This window comes from Rana temporaria, chromosome 2 (assembly GCF_905171775.1).
Source record: "Rana temporaria chromosome 2, aRanTem1.1, whole genome shotgun sequence".
In the NCBI taxonomy this organism is placed as follows: Eukaryota; Metazoa; Chordata; class Amphibia; order Anura; family Ranidae; genus Rana; species Rana temporaria.
In genome coordinates, this window is record NC_053490.1 from 369,251,666 (window position 1) to 369,273,606 (window position 21,941).

Sequence of the window (21,941 nt, forward strand, 5' to 3'; positions counted from 1 at the left end):
TGGTCCGGGTCTTAAGTGGTTAATGAGCCATAGTATGGGAGTTAGACTGGAGTTTTATAAGCTTCAATGACAAGTTAAAAATGCTCCCCAAATGCCCTATGGGCAGTTTTGAACCATTTGATGACCTTTAAGGCGTTCTAAAACTGCTCCCTATTCCATTACAGGAAATAAATGAATCCTAACGCCCCGCAACTGCCTGCCAGAGTGTTTGCGAAGAGTTACCATGGACTTGAATGGGGGAACGTTGAAATGCTTCAAACGCCTCCTGAGATGACGCGACGTGACACTAACGCTTTATATACTGATAGTGTGAACAGCACTGTGTGCTGTCCATTGTATCATTTCATTTGCATAGGCATTTGAGGCAGTGTCGGCTGTTGTTTTTTTTGGGGGGGGGGGGGGGGGGCGACAATCAAAAACCTCTATGGATAATCTATAAGGATGTAATGTTTTTACACTTTCAGCCTTACCCTACAGGGGGGGATTTTCCAGCTTGCAGGTTAACAGGCTCAGCGGGCTGAGAGTGGATGCCATGTCCACACTGGAATGTAACAGAGTTTCAAAATTGAGTAACACTCACAGAGACAAGAATTTGTTCATTTACGATTCAGAGTAAAATAAAAATGTAATTAAAAGGAAAAGGTGCAAGAAAATATTTACTTAAAGGTTTTATAAAGCAGACAGTTAAAGCCATAGAACATTATTTGAGGTTAAAGGTAAAAAGTACATAACAAAGTCCACCTGATCTTTGGTTTCAGTCTTCTGTAGAGTAAGTCCAATTTGATGTATTAGGAGGCACTGTTGCTCATAAATGACTCTTCATCAGGCTATTTGAATGGGTAGAAGAAATGCAACCTATTTAAGTCATTCAACTCTTCCTCCTCTTCCAATCACAGAACTCGAAGCATTATGGTAGTGTATTAAGTAGTTCTATGAATGGCATAGGAGAGGCAGGAGGGAGTGGCGCAACTTTCCTTATCAGAAGTCACTACTGTTAACCCCTTCACAGCACCAAAATTCTGGAACTGTACAGGGGATATTTAAACATGGAGGATTTTAAACAGAACAGCCATCTACAGGTAATAGGACTCACACAATTACATATATCCAGGGCATTTTTTTCAGGGGGAACTTGGGGGAACTCAGTTCCACCACCTCTGGCTCAGACCCTTTGGTGCCTGCTCACCACAATCACTTGTAAACACAGAAGTCTGGTTTCTGTATTTACAAGTGACAGCTTTGTAACCCCCTGAACTCTGCAGTCTGTATGTAATGCAATTCTGGTATTTAATGCCCCTTTAAGACCCTTCTACTGTTTGTGAAATCTGAACGGGTCGTGGTTGAGTTCCTGCACCTATTTTCTGAGAAAAAAAAAAGCTCTGCATATATCGCTGTATCACAAAAACGTTTACTAAACTTCATCTATAAAGCATGGTTCCACCGACTTTATTAAGTCATCCCCCGTGTTGTTGATTACATTTACAGTAATCATTGGAATTGTATTTTTTCTAAGCTGTTTACCTTATTTGGCCATTAGAAATGTCCACTTCAACTATGTCAGATCCGACTGCCCGTTGGCTCCTTGAATATAAGTGTCATCGATCCCAGGAATCAATGGGCAGCCTCTGCTTCTAACATTGCGGTATTTGTACGCACTGTGCATGCACAAGATATGGGTGTGCATGCTGGGTAGCCATTAGCACCGTATTCCAGAAGGAGCAATGAGTGGGATTTAGATGCCCAAACTAAAGATGGGAGCGAACTTGCTAAAAAGGGGTTCAAAGTGAGTTATTTAAAGCATTATCTAACAAAAAAAGACTATATGTAGTACATATGCCAGATTGTATTAGATAAGATGAGACCATCGCTGGAACTCCGCTTTAAATAAGCAAACATTCCTAATTGTTGTTTATCTCTTCATATAGGTTAATGATGCTATTGGCAATGAGTGGCCTTGGATTTACTTTGTTAGCCTTATCCTCCTGGGATCCTTCTTCGTACTCAACTTGGTGCTTGGAGTCCTGAGCGGGTATAATATTCTCTTTAACGGTTCTGCTTTGCTGGTCAACATACAGTATATTACAGCAAGCCTATGAAACAAGGTCTATTACATTAAAAACAATAGAATCTTAAATTAAAGGGGCTGAAAGGCTAATGTAATTTAGGCTAAAAACATTGCTTCCCCCTTCCTCATACCCATGCTGCATACCCATGCTGCATGTTTGTAGAAGAGTTCAGTATAAATCCATTATTTTTCATCATCAGTGCGTTCACATGCTCGCTAAACTCTGGCTTCCCTGTGCCAGCGAGCAGCTTCTGCATTGAATGTGGAAAGAAGGAAGGGCCAACAACGGGGGTAAATGGGGGGTATGGGGTAATAGAAGCTGGTGGGTGATGTCCCAACTATGGGAATTCAGCCCCATTGTCAAGCTGCTCGCTGACACAGGTAGAGACACATCTATTGTGTACCTGCCGGATAGGATGATCATCAAGCTGAGGATCATAGAGCAGGAACCAGGCACAGGCAGATGGAAACGAGTTACACCTATTAGAAAAAGTATATAGGCATAGGACACCCCCCCCCCTGTCACGCCCCCTTAGCTAGAATTATACAAAAAAAAGTGCTTTTTACCTCTACCATTCCTTTATACTGGCTTTTGAAATTTACAAAAGCTGCAATTCAGAGATTGGATGCCTATAACAGGTACTGCACAGTAAAGGGGGACTGCACTGTAGATGGGTACTGTGATAGAAAGGGGACTGCACTGTACTGTAATGATTTCAGTGTCTTTATCTTTACAGTGCAGTACCCTTTATATCATAGTGTCAGAAATCTTGCAGTGAAATTATGTTTCAGATATGAGATTATGGCCCCAACAGTGCTCACTTGAACATTCTATGAGGTGCTGATCTGCTCTGTCCTAAGAGAGTCTGCCAAGAAGGAAACATAAATAACACTAACCCTCTCAGCTGTGGCAGCAACAACTCTACCTGCCTACATGTAGGTTCCCTAGCCATATAGGTGAATGGTGCTCAATGTAGCTCATATTGAAGCACTGGGAGGACACTTTGGGGCTGAGAAGATGGAGGTGCAAATAACATCTATTTTACCAGCTGAGTTTGAAGGCTGAGGCTATGGGATACCATACATGCCTGATGCTGAAAAGAGGTTTCCTCATTTTGCAGTTAATTGTGATTCGCTATATCAAGTTACCAGGATGTACAGTGAGGTTATTGAGCAGTTGCTGGTTACACAGGGAGGACACTTGGGGGCTGAGAAATGGAGGCTCAGATAACGCATTTATTTTACTGGTCAAGATTGAAGACTGTAGTTAACAGATACTGTATTTCCTGCCCACTTGCCAGTTTATTGCTCCAGTGTTCACACTTCCAAAACCTCATTGCTACCCATAATTTAAGTACCACTGGGACAGATTGCAATTGATCTGGTTGGTTCCCTGGTGAAGTCAGCCTAAGGATATACAAAATATATTGGTAGCTCTTTATTATGCAACTAGAAATCCTACAGCTATTCCTCTAAAAAAATACTTCCTTTAAAATAATTGCACTAGAGTTGTTCCATTTGTTCTCAATGACAGGGTTTCTCAGAGGAGAGGCCTTTTATAGGTGAAGGTGATGGCAGATTTATGCAAACTGTTCCAAATCAGGCAGTTGAGGACTTCTGTCTACCACCCATAGATGGATGGCCTGGTTGATATGTTTAAAAAAAACTCTAAAGTTCCTGCTAAGGAGGGTAGTACAGTAAGTCCCCTACATGCAAACATATAACTTGCAAACTTTCAAAGCTACAAACACATGATCCACATATCTAAAACTATAAAGCTGGGTACACACACTCATTATTTTTTTTTGGTCAACCCAGCGGGAAGGAGGCAATCTGTCAGGAACCATGAATCAGATTGAGACAAAAGTGCAGTAAAAATCTAAATAGTAAAATGGTACAAAATAGCCATGGTTCAGTAACCAGAGTGGGTAGTCGGAACAAGCCAGTGAAACAGGAATCCAGAGATCAGCATCGGAGAGGCAGTAAGCAGGGTCAGGAACCAGAAGGGAAGTCAGCCAGGCAAAAGCCTTTAACAGGAAAACACAGCAGAGAGTATCCGGATATGTTGACCAGGCGAAGGCACAGGAGATCTGATCCAGGAAGTTTAAATAGCCAGCAGGGCTAGCTAACGAGCAGAAATTGAATACCAGGTGAGTCACTGTGTAATGAAGAGTATTGACAATTAACCGACAGCTGAGCACAGAGCTCTAAAAAGCAAGGGCTGAGCCCAGCCTTGACACAATCCTTCTCCAGACCTAATCCCTTATGGTGAAGTTCCAAAGTCAGCTCCTCAAACGATCACTCCAGACCTTCAGCTCTGCCACAACCAAGAACTAAAAGAAAAGCTACACAGTCCACAGGGGGTAGCAGCCCAAGTAGCCCTTTGGAACCCTCCCTTCTGAGGAAAGAACAATCTCTCTAAGGCTTCAGGCCATTTATCACTAGCCACCATCTAGACACTCCCCTCCGGGTTTGGCTAGGGCATGACAAGTATTCAAACTTGTCATTTGACTCTCCGAGCCCTATATTCTGGAAATTTCCTCCAGAAGCAATCAAATACCCGTCCTGTTAAACCTTGAACAGACCAAAGCAAACAATCACTGCTCACTTGACTACTGAAGGAGCCAAAAACAATATTTGCCTAGCATCCTACTCTAGGAGGGTGCTACAGTCCTTTGGGCCGTGATACCCTCCCTGCAGTAAAAGCCTTGTGTCTGCGGTAGGCTATCTTGTTTTATTTGACAAGTTGCCTTTGTTTTTGCTCTTGTGCTGAATGTGCAAAATAGTATTGAAATCGTCAACATTGCCAAAATAATCTTGAAATTGGCATTTGTATAGTTTTATGTTTAGTCTTTTGTAAATTTGCAAGTTTGACTTTAAAAATGTTAATAGCCATTTAAAATCAAATTAGCATGCACATTTATGAAAGTGTGTTAAAAACAAATGAAGGAAACCACATAGTATGAAATATGTATATATACGGTACTTTTTACCTGGAAAGACATTACCATGGTTACAAAGTTGTAGCTATAATTTTCTTAGAGATGCTATACCTAAACTTGTGGGTCCTCCATAGTGAGTTTACCAAGGAGCGAGAAAAGGCCAAATCGCGAGGTGCATTCCAGATGCTGAGAGAACAGCAGGCAATGGATGAGGACTTGCGTGGGTATTTGGACTGGATTACGCATGCAGAAGTTATGGATCCAGACATGGAACCAGGAGATGGTGAGAGCTGGCCAGTAAGCATTTATTAAAGGAAGAATTTATTACTGCTCTATTAAATATACATTCTTGCTTTTAGGATTCTTACAGCTTGAGGAAGGTGGTTCAGAAACCGACAGTCTCTATGATATAGAGGGAATCAACAAATGTATCGCCTTTTTGTGAGTGAGAGCATATTGAAAAAGTTGAAATAGTCTGAAAATAGGCCATGTTTTCATACTATACAAAATTCACTAGTAACATCTTCATGTCTGATTATGCCTTTCCCTAGCCGTCAGTGGCGCCATTGGCATAGACTCCTTCGCCGAAAAAGTCGAGATCTTGTGAAATCCCGCTTCTTCTATTGGCTTGTCATTATTATGATTTTAGTTAACACTATCATTATAGCAACTGAGCACCACCATCAGCCCGACTCTCTAACAAAGGCCCAAGGTGAGACACATTTCCAACTGTATGCAAATATTGATATAACAAAAGGTTTTTAAGTTACTGGTTATCAGTCTAAAATGCTTTCTTGTATAGTTAGCTGTTTATTAAAGTTTCTATAAACCTAAAACCAAAATGAAATATAGTGTAGCTTACTAGTCCTTGAATGAGGTGCCTGCATTATTTTCCTTTCTTCAGGTATTTTTTCTTTCTTTATTTTTTACTTATTTTTATTTTGTAATCGCGCATTACCGTCCATATTATCTATGGAAGGTACCATGGTTGCCACCCAAGCTAGACTTCATATATGTGTGAGTTTATTCATCTCCATTGCATTAGGGTTAATACGATTAGAAGTTTACATGAGAAAGATAAGATTGTTTTCTGTTTCCAGTTCGGCAAGAGCAACATGTGTTTTCTGTACATGCTGAAAATGTTCTTAGACTTAAAAAGAAAACAAATGCAGTCACCACATCTAAGGACTGGTAATCTGCAATATGTTACCAAGGACCTTTTTTGGATTCCACAAAAATACACATCAGCAAACATCTGTGTCTCAGAGTATTATCATTGGGTGAATGCACAAGATGGGGCATGTGATGGCTTGTATTTTTTATCTTGAATATGCGCAGTGGAATTATACTCCCTGATGAGGTGCAACATCAGTAGGCTGGCACAGGGAACAAGGAAGTAGAAGCCAGCCATCAATTGTTTTTTGAAAATGGTGGAATAGGGGTGGACCAGAGGCAGTATTAAAAAGGTTAAATATAAACAGAAAGGTGTAAGAACATACTGTATGTAAGTGCAATTGTTTACCTACAGTGTTTTATACACAGTTGGTGTTCTTTAGAGGGGGCCGCTTAAAATCGTTGTTCTTGTATTTACTTAAAAATAAGTAGATGTGAAAGCAGAGTGCAGTTGCACTCTTCAGGGCAATTGTGCCATAGCTTAGTAAATGAGGAGAAGCTCTGCTGACTTCTATCATCCAATTATGTGCAAGCAAAAATGCTGTTCTTCCCTCGCGTGTGATTGGGTATATTTCGAAAGTGAAGCTTTCCATTATCTACTAAGCTGTGGAGCAAATGCGTGTGAAGTAAAGTATATCTGCATAAACACCCTTGTAGCAACTTTCTGCTACACCCTGCCCATTACCAATAGCAAGCCATAGATTATGTGATTTTCTTTACTGCAACCACAATCAGTGTGGATAGGGTAATCTGTCCCACTGAGATATTGTGTTCTCCCTGCAGAGGAAGGGGAGGGGCATGGAGCCTTCCGACCGAAAAAACACACAGTGATTATTGCTAGTGGCTATTGCCGCTGACATGCTGGTTGTATTCAAGTTGATCAATGAATCGACTTAAGACAATCAGCCTGCCCATAGATGGATCAAATCTTGGCTGGTTCAACAGAATTCGATCCTTCTATGGCAAGCTTAAAGGTGAGAGGTCTCCACATTGGGACAAACAATGCCAATGTATCATGTGGCAGTCTTTGGGTCTGGCAGGAGAAGATGTTTAGGCTTCTTGCAGATGGATAGTATAACTGAAACATACACTATATTGTCAAAAGTATTATGACGCCTGCCTTTACATGAACTTTAATGGCATCCGTAGGGTTCAATATTGAGTTGGCCCACCCTTTGCAGCTGTAACAGTTTCAACTCTTCTGGGAAGGCTGTCAACGAGGTTTAGGAGTGTGCCTATGGGAATGTTTGACCATTCTTTTAAGAAGCACATTTGTGAGGTCAAGCACTGATGTTGGCTACCAGTCTCCGCTCTAATTCATCCCAAAGGTGTTTTATCGGGCTGAGGTCAGGACTCTCTTCAGGCCAGTCAAGTTCCTCCACCTCAAACTCATTCATCCATGTCGTTTCATTCATCCATGTGTATAATACAAATATAAGCCGCCACACAACTTTGGAATAGAGTAAATAAGGTAAAGCGGAACAATGTAGGGCTAATACCTGTGTAAAGATATGGAAATTACCCACATCTAAAGATAACAAACCAAATCTACGTATATTAATACATGACTAGATCTTAAAGTGTCACCACGTGACCTTACTAAACATATTAGTGTGCCAACGTATAGTAAAGGCTTGCAAATAATAACAATGAATTGAGAAAGTGCATAAAGTGACTGGAATCCAAACAAATGAAAATAAGGGTGACTTCACCACAGGAAAGTGCATGAAGTGACTAGAGTCCAAATAAATGTGGATAAAGATGGCTTCACCATAAGGAGATCTTGAAGATGGAACAACAGCTTGACAGAAGTGCCACCACCAATGGTAGAAAAGGGGGCTTACCAAATATAAATGACTAGGGAAGGTATATACTGCCCAAGTCACCAAAGGCTTGTTTCGATCACCCTGATCTAAACAGCTAGTCCTGGATCCAAACGGCTAATCGACTTGATGATCCTAAATCACAGTGTTAATGATAACCTCATAGAGGCTCGGTAACCACATGTCATGCAAGAAATATTGAAAAGAACTTGCATAACGTGATACCGTATGAACAGTGTTGTTAATTAAAAATAGAATAAAACTCACATGTTAAACGCTCATCATAGGCTTGTCAGATGTTATGGTACCAAAAACTATGTTGTGGATGGGTCCACCCAACGCGTTTCGACTAGAAATGTCGTCATGTTGACAAAGTTGGGAGCATATGTAGCGCTACCCCCTCAGGAGCCGCTGATTGAATTGGGATCGGCGTATTAAGTTACCTCTCTGTGATGTCTAGGGGTGAAGGTATTGAGTAGAGCAGTAATTGAATGTCCAGTCTGCAGGTGAAGTTTTCTGAATGCTTTATTTCTTGGCCCAACACGACCAACATCAACTTGAGGTAGACAGGAAAGCCTGATGAAATAAAGAAAACTCTGCAGTATCAGGCTTTGGATAGTGAAAAGCAATCCTGCTTTGCTACAGCTGTAACAGTACGTCGCCACTCTAGCCAGAGTGGGTGAATTGCCCCTGGACAGACTCCTGCCACGAGCCTGGCAGCCGGAGCGTCACTTTAAGTTATGGTTGGAGCCCTACGGCCGACACGGACATGGACACAGACTGACTAGGACTCACAACATACAATGGACCTAAAGTGTGCGCTGGCCCTAATGGACGGTACGCCAGAATAAGGGGGCATACCCTGTTAAATGATAGATGTTGTGGAGAGGAATGAACCTGGGAATTCCTGTGACATGGGATGGGGGGGTGGGCGAAGTGCGCCGGAAATCTCGTGCTGAGACAGGAAGCCAACGGAGCCCGGAGGGAGGCGAGGAGATTATATAGGCCCCCCGGGCTCCTCCCATAAACACAGGCCACTGCTCGGCCTTATCACTTATGGTTGGAGCCCTACGGCCGACACGGACATGGACACAGACTGACTAGGACTCACAACATACAATGGACCTGAAGTGTGCGCTGGCCCTAATGGACGGTACGCCAGAATAAGGGGGCAAAACATTCAGGTAGGGTTATAGTTTTATTAAGTCAGAACATTAGTGAGCAAGTTTGGCGAAGGCTTGTGCCATCTCCGCCTGAGGGTCAGGAATGTACCTAGCGAAGCAGGCAGACTTCCACCTGCCTAGTTTCTTAATGATATGGTCGGGGACCCCGTGTCGCGAGGCGGTTGAGGCTGCTCCGATACGAAAGGAGTGGCCCGAATACTGGGTAGGATTGAGGTGCAGAGTCCGAAGGAGGATCCTCACGTGTTTAATGAACTGGCTGGTGTTCAGAGGTTTGTCCGGAAAAGGGAGTAGAGGAGCGGAGTCTGATTGGGCTGGCAAAAGTAAGAGTAGGCGGTCCAACACGGTCACTGGGCACCAGGCGTTACCCGTCTTGTAAATGGCGATATCTAAGCCGGGGCCTGACTGCTGTGTTTTGGTGGTAGTGAGGTGAAGCGTGAAGCGGTCTTGATGGCGGACCAAGTGTTGTCTGCGCAGGACTTGGCCGGCAGGGCTGTTGAAGGCAAACTCGCTGGGTCGGAGGAAACCGTAATACGCTAGGTAGATGGCCGCTTGAATGACCAAGCTAGGCAGGAGGCCAAAAGGGGATGTGGCGAGGATGGCGGACAGGTCTCTAAATATGGTGCTGGTAATGGGCAGGCATTTGGCGTTGACGACTGGTTGTTGCTTCTGGACTGCGCGTAGGGCAGCTTTGACTGCGTCGGACGTAAACAGTGAAGGCTTCGCCGGATCTTGTAAGGTCAGAAAGTGCTGGACGCCCGCCAGGTAGAGACGGATGGTGTTGTATGAAAGGGACTGGCAAGTGTGACAGTAGGAGATGAAGGCCAGTACGTGCTTGACACTCGGGGTGGTGTTAGCGGAGTGGCGCGTCAAGAACTTGGTAAAGGTGTCCCAAGCCGTGTGATAGGCTTTGAGGGTATTGCGGGAGAGAGACTGGTTGATCAGCTGGGTAGCTTGCAGTAGGTGATGTGTCAGTCCAGGGTCAGTTGAGACCAAGGAGGGATAGGGGCTGAAGATGGATCAGCTGCGGGTTTCTGCTGGAAAACAAGAGGCATAATTAAAGCGGGACAAGGCGTCTGCGGCGAGATTACACTTGCCGGAGAGGAAGGAACAATGCACATTGAATTGGTGTAGTAAGGACAGTTGCACTAGCTGACGTAGGAAGGACATTATAGCAAGAGACCTGGACCTGCCCTTGTTGATAATGTCGGCTGTGGCCTGGTTGTCGGTGGTGAAGGTAACAGTTTGTCCAGCCCAGCTGTGGCCCCAGAGTTGGGCGGCTGCTACGATTGGGTACAACTCGAACAAGGAGGACGTCTGGGTGAAGTCCGGGATCGCTAGTATTTCTGGCGGCCACGGTCCTGCGAACCAGTGGTGGCCAAAAATAGCTGCAAAACCTGTGGAGGCTGCGGCGTCGGTCACTACTTGTGGGGAAAGGGGTGACACTGACGGTATAAACATTGATATACCGTTCCAGTTGGTGAGAAATTCTTCCCACATCGAGAGGTCCGCTAAGGCTGCGGTATTCAACCTGAGAATCTGATCAGGGTCCTGTGCATGGGAAAGGAAGACCAGAAGGCGTGACACGAAGGATCGGCCCTGAGGGATGATCCTTACTGCAAAGTTTAGCATTCCCAGGAGGGACTGCAGCTGCTTCCTGGTGCAGCCCTGCGTTTGGGTGAAACTATGTAGGACTGCCCTGATGCGGGTCAGTTTGTCGGGGGGAGGCTGGCTTGCATGGAGGTGGTATCCAGATTAACTCCGAGGAAGGTAATGGAGTGTGCTGGGCCTTCTACTTTGTGTTCTGCGAGGGGGACGTTGAGATTCTTGAAGACGAGTCTCAACTTTTGGAGGTCTCCTGGAGGCGTGTCGGGTTGTTCAATTAGCAAAAAGTCATCCAAGTAGTGGATGACTTCTTGACACTGGGCTTGGTGCACGAGAATCCAGGTGAGAGTCTGTGCGAAGGTGTCGAAGACTAGACTTGGAGCCAAAGGTCAGCTTGGTGGCGAAGTAGTATGACTCTCTCCATTTCATGCCATGCCAACACCAGAGGGACGGGTGGATAGGCAGGAGTTTAAAGGCATCTGAGATGTCGGCCTTGGAGAGCCAGGTGCCCGTGCCGGTTTTGATTATGGCTTGGATTGCCATGTCTACAGACGCGTATTTTAGGGAGAACTCCTCCGAGGGGATCTAGGAGTTCAGGCTGGGGGTGGGGGAAGAATGAGGCGCAGACAGATCGTAAACTAAACGTGTTTTATTTGAAAACTTGCCCTTGACAAGCCCAATAGGGCTGACTCTCCAGGTGCTGAAGGGGGGTGTGGTGAAGGGGCCTATGATGAAGCCTCGCTCTAGCTCTGTCTGTAAGAGCTGGTCTATGACCTGCTCGTCTGTGGCAGCTGAGCGCAGGTTTCTACATTCGTGCGTTGTGTGGGGCAGTGAAATGAGGCCTGTGTGGAACCCTTCTGTGAAGCCTTGGACGAGGAAGGTGGTGAGGGAGGGGGTGGGGTAGGAGGTGAGGTAGAGCTCCAGCCAGGGGATGTTTATGCGGCCTAGTCAGGTCTTCTTTTGTTGCTTGACTAGGCATAGGGTCCTGGGGTGCGCTCTATGGCACGTAAGGCAGACATGGAGCAGACGGCATTGGCTGAAGTTGCAGGAGCCATGGTTAAAATTATTGCAGATGGCCGCGCCGCCTAGCGTCTGTACTGGGCGCCCAAACTTGTCGGCCTGGGACGTCTGCTGGGTGGCCGGCAGGCCCGGAGCTGCCCTCGAGGTCGAGGGGAGTTCGAACGGGTGAGTGTTGGTGGTGGTGTTGGTGGTGTTGGCGCACCAGGTGGCGGTGTGAGTGGAGGACTGGCAAACAGCGCATAATGGTGAGCGCAGGCCAGCAAAGTGACGGCAGAACAGCTCGGTGTCCATGACACTCCAATCTGTAGCTGTCTGGAACTGCAGCAGCCTGGCCGCTGCTTTGGCTGAGAAGGAGCGGTGGTAGTCATAGAATGAAAACCCTCCGTACTTGTAGCCCAAATCCACTATGGTGTGGAGATAAAGGTCCAGCTCTTCCCTCCTACTGGGGGAGGCGGAGCATAGGACGTCTCTGAGCATGCCAAAGGCCAAGGCGAATTCCGGGACCGATAGTTTACGGTTAAGCCTTGGGTCTTTGGCCTTGAGGACCACTGAGACGTCTCCCCAGGCGTAGGCCTTGTTCTCGGCTAGGTCGTGTACTGAGATGAGGAGGGAGGCTAGGTTGATGTCCTTGCCGTCCAGGATGTCCTTCCTGATGTTGGCAGGTACCAAGTGGGCTGGGAGGACTACGGAGCACTTGCCTGCGGGTGTAAGCAGGGGAGGTATTAGCGGTTGCACTGTAGACGGGGTGAGCGTGGGTGGATCGGGGGAAGCTGTAGGAGGGCGAGCCTCCAGAAGCATCATTCTCGCCTGTACGTCTGTAATTGTGGTGGAGAGTGTTGCGACCATGTTGTGGAGTTGGGACACGGCGGTGGATATGGAGTGTAATGAGGTTCGCTGGGTGCTCGGTCCGGGTGAGGCTGGCGGGGAGTTGTTTGAAGCAGGAGGTGGGAACAGGAGCCTGAAGAGTTCTGCCTTCCTGGCTGTGGACGGAAAGGGCACATGCTTGCGCCTCAACTCCGCTGTTAACTTGGGGATGGTCCATCCCCTGAAGGAGCGTGCGCTGCCGCTCTCTGAAGCGGGGGGCGGTGAGGAAGGGGCAAAAAGGTCTTCGCTGCCGTCCTGAGACATGACTCAGGGTAAATCGTGCCCTGGGTACGGAGTCTTGTCTAGGAGGTCGAGGTGGGACGAGCAGGAACCTGCAGGGGTGTGATAAAACGTGTTGTTTCCGTGTCGTGCCGGGGATGGGGGATCCACCTCTTTTTTTTTTTTTTTTTTACCTGTAGAATTACTGAACCTGGTGTGCAGGGGAAGCTGGTGAGCTTGACTGACCTGTGGAGAAATGATAATACATAAGGACGGGGGCTAGCCAAGCTCAAATGTTGTAAGCGACCGACGAAGGGGGTGAGGCGGCGATGGCTTGGTGGCCGAAATGTCCCATGACAGAGGCCTGAAGCGGTGCATTGCGGGTGTGGCTGACAACGCGGGGGCTCTGGAGCATGTGCCGAAATGAGGGTGACACTGTTGGGGAACGTTCGGGGCAAGCCTGCCAGCGGGAACGTGCAGGGGTTGAGATCTGGACTTGTGTCAAGTAAATGAGTGACAGAAATTCCCATGGCAGAGATGCGAAACTCTGGAGCATGTGCTGAAATGGGGCTAAGAAGAGAGGGGCCTGTTTGGGTCCGGAATGTGTGTGAGGATGTGTGTGGTCTTGCTGGGGCGTGTTTGTGGTAGGGCGAGTAGCTGAAATGACCCATGACAGAGGCATGAACCGGTGCACTGTGGTTGTGGGTGACTACCGGGCTCTGGAGCATGTGCTGAAAGAGGGGGCCATGGCGGATTTGGCCACATGTGGAATGGGGTGAAGCTGCAGCTGAGAAGGTGTTTGTGTACCCCCAAGACGTACTGCAGGTGGGCAAGTGAGGGAACATCCCATGAGAGAGGCGTAACAATGTGTTGTCATGTGGTTGGCGACTGCGGAGCTGTGGAGCATGAGCTGGGAGTGAGGCCGCTACTGATCGGGGGTGCCGCGGCTGGTATGCGTGTGGGTGTGATGCGTGGGGAGCGCAGGCTGTGTGAGGCATGATTTGGAGGCGAGTGGGGTGTGTCTGGAATTGCTGTGAAGCAAAATGGAGGGAACAATGGATGGGGTGACTGGAGAAGCCTGATGATGCACCGCATGAAAAAATAGTGGCGTGAGTGCTTGTGCGTGACCGAGCATCGGAAAGGTGTACAGCAATGGGTACTATGGCAGGGGATGCAGTGCTGGGTATACGTGTGTTCCCAATGTGGTGCACGGTATACCATGTGTTGGGGACTGAGAAAGCCGTGGGGCTGGGAGGTCGGTGAACCGGAGAAGCTGCAAGTTGGTCTTCTAAGGTAGAGTTTTTTTTTTTTTAACTACAATAAACCAGGGGAAGAAAAGGAAGGAGAAGGAAAAAAAAATGGCAAAACACAAATAAACAAACAAGAAAAGAAAAAAAAAAAAACAGTTTAAATGACATGAATACCAAAGGGGAGCTAGTTGTAGCTGTGCCAAAGGATCGGTGCACGTATGTGAGGCGTGTGACAACAAGTGGACTACAGTTCAGTATGCAGGGTAAGGAAAATATTGATAGGTATGGGGCGGACTGCACAAGTTGCGGTTGGGCATTGTAATCACAGTTTTTGCTGTTGCTTAATGAATCTGTGACTACAAGAATATTCCAGTTTGCATTGTCAGTGACCGAGTTTAGAGTTAACCAGTAACACTGCAGAAAAATACTATGGTAATACATCTGCTGTGGTAAGCATTATGAATATACATTTGTGGGTTTAAACTGATAGTAAGGTGTGTAGACATGTGTGGTGTGACGAAAGTGCGTGGGCGTTTGTGACAGTGAGTAGACAGTGCAAGGAGCGGGTAAGGAGTATGTATTGACATGTTTAAATGCCTGGGAGCTGCCAGCGTGTGGGATACGTTGGTGCGGTGGGGGCTGAAAAGAATGGCGAGCCCGCGGTGGGAAGGGGCTCGGGAGACGGGAGAGCAGAGCCTACCTTGCGGCGGTCGGACGAGAACCGAGGGACGCCCCTGTGTCTGCGGAGGTGGCTGGATGCCTTGGAAGGCACGGATGGCGCGGATGCGGCGGCGGCTGCGAGGGATGACGCAATCGAAGTGCGCCGGAAATCTCGTGCTGAGACAGGAAGCCGACGGAGCCCGGAGGGAGGCGAGGAGATTATATAGGCCCCCCGGGCTCCTCCCATAAACACAGGCCGCTGCTCGGCCTTATCACTTGTTGGAAGGAACAAGTCTCTGACACCGACTTGGCTCTGATTAAATTAAGATGCCAGATTAGGCCTCTGCCACAGGCTCAATGCTGACAATGCGAACAGCAGAGCGAATCCTCCCAATTAATCACGTTAGGGTCACCGTATGACAGTATAGTGTACCTGTCAGTATCCAGTCACCAAATCCCCGATGGTTCGTTCAAGCCCTTTTGGATAACCTGCCTCCGGGTTCTCCTCAAGCCGATCCCCCAATCGAACAGCATACAGCTTGGGATCTCTTCAGTAGAAGTGGGGACCCAGTAAGTCACTGGGGCCCCTTTGTGGCATCAGTTGCTCCAGGCCAGGAGGGCCCAGAGTCAGGAACTCTGCGTAGTGCGCGACCCCAGGCCAGGTAGGCCATAGTGGTGGGGCCCACGATGTGCGCACACCCTAAAGGTGGGTGCCACACCTGGAACCAGGAACCCGCGAAGAACCCAGAACGGCCTCCGCCACAGAAATACCCCCTCCCAGCATGCACAGCGAGGCCCAACTCCTCTCATTGGCTGCTGGGAGGAAGCGACTCCGCCTGGACCCCTCTGGCGCCATCTACTGCCCAGGGATGGCACAACATCCCTGGAACGTAGACTGACCCACAGAACAATCCAGAATTTGGCAACAGACAAATTTAACAAAATTAAGAATGAGAGCAACTTATCTCTCTCATTCTTCCACTAACTTTAGCGTAGCGCCCTTTCTGAAAGTAAAGGGGGCGCTACACATAAAATTGTCCAAAATGTCTTGGTATGCTGACGCCTTAAGGGTTCTCTTTACTGGAACTAAGGAGCCAGGCACAACTCCATAAAAGCAACCCCACACCATAATCCCCCCTCCACCAAATGATTTGGATCAGTGCACAAAGCAAGGTTTGGGTTGAACGAGTGGAGACTGCAAGCCAGGCCTTCTATTCCACATCAGTGCCTGACCTCACAAATGCGCTTCTGGAAGAATGGTCAAACACTCCCATAGACACACTCCTAAACCTTGTGGACAGCCTTCCCAGAAGAGTTAAAGCTGTTACAGCTGCAAAGGGTGGCCAACTCAATGTGGAACCCTACGGACTAAGACCGGGGTGCCATTAAAGTTCATGTGAGTGTAAAGGCAGGCATCCCAATACGTTTGACAACATAGTGTAAGTAGTGTAGTAATGTTATTTTATAGTCCAATGAGCTACCAGGTGACACAGGAAGCTGCAAATCTGCATACAAATATTGTGGCAACTAAATAGTCCACATATTTATTTTAACTGGTTATTTAGATGTTGGCTAGTATTTAAATATAAATCATAACATGTATAAATATCATAAGATCTAAAAGTGTACAAAATGTTAAAAAGTTACTTTAGTAAGTGCATTTTTTTTTATTATTATTATTATTATTTAACTTGGACTCAAATATGTCAATGACAGCAATTTGTTACTAATCATAGCTACTATGAGTCAAAGTTATTTCTATAACTCATCTTCAAAGTGATTTTAACAACTTAATAATTATATTTGAAACTGCTACTGCATTCATTTGGTTACCCCTTTTGCAACTTAAATGCATTAAAAATATTTTTGTATCTTTCCTCATTTGTAGACATCGCGAATGAAGTGCTATTAGCTCTCTTCACCATGGAGATGATTGTAAAAATGTATGCCCTTGGTTTCCAGTCATATTTTATGTCACTTTTCAATCGGTTTGACAGCTTCGTAGTCTGCACAGGGCTGCTTGAGGTCATGCTAGTGGCCAGCGATATCATGTCACCTCTTGGAATATCTGTTCTGCGTTGCATTCGGCTACTTCGAATATTCAAGATTACACGGTAATCACATAGGAGAATGTACAAGATGTATAGCTTATGATGTAAAATGTTTGAATATACACAAAAAGACACAGACCAGAATGTAACTCTATTTAGGAAACTGCCGTTCTGTAGATATCATTTAAGGTTCAGAGATTTATATCAGCTTATACCATGTCCTTTAATATCAAGCAAAGAAAAAACTCACACATAAGCCCAGTTAAAGTCAATGGAAAAGAAAGGGGACACAGAGATAAAAAATGTACACATGACGTAACCCTTCTCCACCCTATCCAAGATTAAAAATTGCCTGAATATACAGAACATTTACAAGCGTTTAGATCTTTTCCACTTGCTTATTGATCTTTGCTTGTAATTTCAGTATTTTTCACCTAGCTATCACATCGAAAAGCATATGTATTGTGGGGGGAATTTACTAAATGACTGGTGCATGGCAACCAATGAGCTTTTATCTGTTATTTTCAAAGCTTTATCAAACAACCTGAATATCAAAGATGATTGGTTAGTATGCACAGCTGTTTAGTAAATTCACCCTTGTGCTTATTGCAATATGATAATAAGTAAAGAAGATGTTCCTTTGCCTTTTTACATTGAGGCAAATAAGGCCATTGCCTTCCACCTTCACACTGTCCTATTCACTATAATTGGTTGCTCCACTAGCTAATATGAATGTGCAGGAGGCAGGTGGGCAAGCGGGAGAAATGTAACAGAGTGCCTTTTTACCCACCATGCTCAGATGCAGGTATTTTCCATTTCCACAACTCCCTGGGTTCCATGACATGTCCAGAAAAAATAAGTTTCTCTGCTTCCTTCTGTAAGCAGCTCCACACCTGATGAGACAGATGTAGCTGGGAAAGTGATTTGCAGCCAGGTGAAAGGCCCTCCACTGTCAAAACTGGCATGCAGACAGCCAGACAGGAGCCATCTCCCCAACTGCTACCAGGGTACTCCATTTCCAGTGGGGTGATATTTGCTCTTGTACCTGGGATTGCTCCAGCTGTTCACCTGTGTTACCAGAGCTACCCTGGACCTGAGGGATGCTGTCTTTAAGCCCTGCTGGGATTTGTAGCTCTACCAGGGCTGTCAAGCCTTATAGATCATATTTGTCCAGGAGAAGTGCAAGCTTTGCTGCTTTAGCACTACATAGCTCAGCGTGCCTTGCAAGCATTATGCAACTACTTATAGTTCCACAAAAGCTTGTACCTAAAGCCCAGTACACATTATTGGATTTCCATTGGAAAAATCCATGGATCTTTGTCTGAAGGGCGTTGGCCGTTAACTTGTTCTGCATATAGACGGCAGAACTTTTTCAGCCAACAAACACGAAACTACATGGTTTTTCAGCTCTTTAGCGCCACCCTTTGGGAAACTTCTGCTTGTATGATGGTTAGCATTGGTTTGGAGCATGCGTGTTTGTAGTTTTGATTTTAGACTGACGGACTTGTGTACACACGATCTGTTAATCCAACGAAACACATTTGTTGTTAGACAATTTGAGAGCATGGTTATCCAACATTTGTTGTCGGAAATTCCGACAACAATTGTCCGATGGAGCATGCAGACGGTCGGATTATCCGACAAAACCCTTCCATCACACAATTGTTGTCGGAATATCTGATTTTGTGTACGGGCCTTTAGAGGTGACTTTGTCCAGCAGAAACGCAAGCTCTGCTGTAGCACTACATATCTCAGCCTGCCTTATCAAACATCATGCTTCAAATGTCACATTTTGTTCAACAGAAGTGCAAGCTCTGCTGTTACTAAAGGCCCGTATACACGATCGGATATTCCCCTACCCTTCCAACAAAAAAGTGTAAAAAATAAATAAAAACAGTACCCAGGTTTTTGATAAACAACTCCTTTATTAGAAATGAAGAATGCCCCCTGCCCCAAAGCACCCCCCCCCCCATGTTGAGGGCATGTGGCCTGGTATGGTCCTTTTTCCTGACCTGACCTGCCGGGCTTCATGCTCGGATTAGGGTCTGGTATGGATTTTGGCAGGGACTCCACGGCTTCTTTTTTTTTTTTTGGCGTGGGGATTCCCCTCAAGATTCATACCAGACTCAAAGTCAGATCCCATTTATTGAAGCTGCATGGAAGTCGGTCATGAACAGGGCAAAGTCGGATCAGAAGTCGTGCAACTTCTGTGTTGGAATAGTGTGAACATAGTCTTAAACCTACAGGGAGCACATTTTTTTAAGGCCTACTGCAGATTTGTGTGTCTTTTTGTTTTGTGAAACACACAGTTCTCTGAGCCACGGTGATGTTTCAGTTCAATGTGGAAAATACCACTCATGTTAAAATTCATGATTATATGCACTTTTATTTTATCAGATATTAACCTGCCTATCGGTATTCCCAAGTCTGGCTCGGGGTAAATCTTACATACCAAAAGCGGTAACCCCGAGCCAGACTTGGGATCGCATTGCAGGATACAGGGGAAGTTACTTACCTTGTCCCTAGATCCTGCGATGTGTCCCCGCTGTGTGTGGGAGCTGTCATCTCGCTCGATTCACACACTGGTGACTGCGGAGTGCCGCCGCTCTACGTTCACGAGTGGCGTCAAATTCTATAGGTAAAAACACAGTATAGATACTATATACTGTAAGTATACTTAAAGATTACAGTACTGTATCAAATAATTACACATCCCCTTTGTCCCTAGTGGTCTGTCCAGTGTCCTGCATGCAATTTTATATTATAAAAACTGTTCTTTCTGCCTGGAAACTGGAAATTGTCCATAGCAACCAAAAAGTGTCCGTTTATGTCAAAAGTGGTTTTAGAGCAGCTAGAAAACAGCGATAATAAATTATAATCACTTGCAGAATTGAGCGATAGCGATTTGTGGGTAAATTCGTCATCAAACACTGAAAATAATGACACTGACAATTTTGCAACTGAGCAAATTTCAGTGTTTTTGATTTGATTACATTATTGAATAATTTTTATTATAATTACATTATTATTTGTTATAATTGTAATTATTTATTATATTATATTTTATGATTTTGTGTTTCAAACTTTATCATACCCGGGATGTCTACTAGACTCTTGTTTGGACAGATTTAAGTGAGTTATTTCTAAGATTTGCAGGCCTACAATATAAAATGCCAAATTTCCATGCAAAACAAATGTACCGCTTTCAGCACCTAAAATCTGACATAATCATACCGCCAGGGAGGTTAATAGGTTTATACACAAAGCGCTACATGTATTCACTTTTTTGCAACCAGTGTGGTGTATCACATAGAATGTTTAGCAGCTGTGCATGTTTATTATAGATTATTAACACTAGGATTTAGTAGCACTATATTTATATCAATGTTTGGCGCTGATTGTTTTCATTTATATTTATATTTACTAAATGTGGAAAATATGGTTTTCCCAGTTTTTTTATATTATTCTATAAATTGTTTTATTATGGGGGAGATATTTTTTGAAAACTATGAGATATGTGCAATATATTGCTTCACATTTCTACAGTGAACAGCAAAAAATTTTTATGGTAGAGGTTGTAAATTATATTTTTGTAGTGCTTGTATAGGTCTTATAACATACTGTATATCCGGTGATGGGGGACCCCCTGCTTTTGTTTATATTACAAACTTTTTTGTCTTGCCCCATTTTATTTAAATTATAAATTGCATTACTGTATAAAATGTTTTATCTTTGCGAAAATTGAGACTAAAGAAATTCAATATATTTCTCAACCACTGACCTGGAATGCAGTCAACAGAAACAGCATATGACAGCCAGGCATCCAACCAACGGCGGATCCAGGGGGGGGGGGGGGGGCAACAGGGAAATTGCCCCTCCCGAGACAATCATGTCACATTGGCTTTTAAAAAAAAAAAAAATTCAGGGTAGTGTGTACTGCCCGTGCCCTCTGCAGTTTGCACCTAAAGCTACGTAGTGTGTGCTGCCTGTGTCCTCTGCAGTGTGCACCATAAAGCTGCGTGGTGTGTGTACTGCCTTTGTCCTCTGTAGTTTGCATCTAAAGCCACTTGGTGTGTACTGCCCGTGTCCTCTGCAGTTTGCACCTAAAGCTACGTAGTGTGTACTGCCTGTGTCCTCTGCAGTGTGCACCATAAAGCCAAGTAGTGTGAACTGCCTGTGTCCTCTGTTTGCACCTAAAGCTACTTGGTGTGTACTGCCCGTGTCCTCTGTAGTTTGCACCTAAAGCTACGTAGTGTCTGTACTGCCCGTGTCCTCTGCAGTTTGCACCTAAAGCTATGTAGTGTGTGTACTGCCCGTGTCTTCTGCAGTTTGCACCTAAAGCTATGTAGTGTGTACTGCCTGTGTCCTCTGCAGTGTGCACCATAAAGCTACGTGGTGTGTGTACTCCCTTTGTCCTCTGTAGTTTGCACCTAAAGCTACTTGGTGTGTACTGCCCGTGTCCTCTGTAGTTTGCACCTAAAGCTACTTGGTGTGTACTGCCCGTGTCCTCTGCAGTTTGCACCTAAAGCTACGTAGTGTGTGTACTGCCTTTGTCCTCTGCAGTTTGCACCTAAAGCTACTTGGTGTGTACTGCCTGTGTCATCTGCAGATTGCACCTAAAGCTACTTAGTGTGTACTGCTATTGTCCTTTGCAGTTTGCACCTAAAGCTACTTGGTGTGTACTGCCCGTGTCCTCTGCAGTTTGCACCTAAAGCTACGAGGTGTGTGTACTGCCTTTGTCCTCTGCAGGCCATTAGTATGTCTGGAAGGACAACAAGGAGAGGCAGAGAGTTCACGAGGGCAAGCAGGCTCTGCATCTAGAGGCAACAGTGCTGGTCGTGGACACGGTGCATCCTCATCAGCACGTGGCCGTTGGACACGCTCGTCCTTGTTTTCGGCAGCTGGCTGTGTTGAGCCGCAACATGCCGAAGACTTGGTAGAGTGGATGACCAAGCCGTCCTCATTCTCCTCATTCTCTCTCACCCAGGCTCAGGGTAATTTGTCTGGCAAAGCAGCTGCCAAGGCATCCTCTTCCCTCTGCTCAATGGCATCAGTCACTCCTTCACTAGCCCCACCATGTCCTCCTGA

The 21,941-nt window shown here is 45.6% G+C and overlaps 1 protein-coding gene across 2 annotated transcripts in view; it reads left to right on the forward strand.

Moving 5' to 3' along the window:
• CACNA1S (calcium voltage-gated channel subunit alpha1 S) overlaps positions 1–21,941 on the forward strand; it is a 214,629-nt gene that overhangs the window by 61,091 nt on the left and 131,597 nt on the right. For both annotated transcript variants that reach the window (XM_040337734.1, XM_040337735.1), the window contains exons 8-12: positions 1,926–2,029; positions 5,142–5,290; positions 5,367–5,448; positions 5,559–5,719; positions 16,691–16,916. In XM_040337734.1, coding sequence (XP_040193668.1) covers positions 1,926–2,029; positions 5,142–5,290; positions 5,367–5,448; positions 5,559–5,719; positions 16,691–16,916 — 722 coding nt within the window. The remainder of the gene's footprint in view (positions 1–1,925; positions 2,030–5,141; positions 5,291–5,366; positions 5,449–5,558; positions 5,720–16,690; positions 16,917–21,941) is intronic.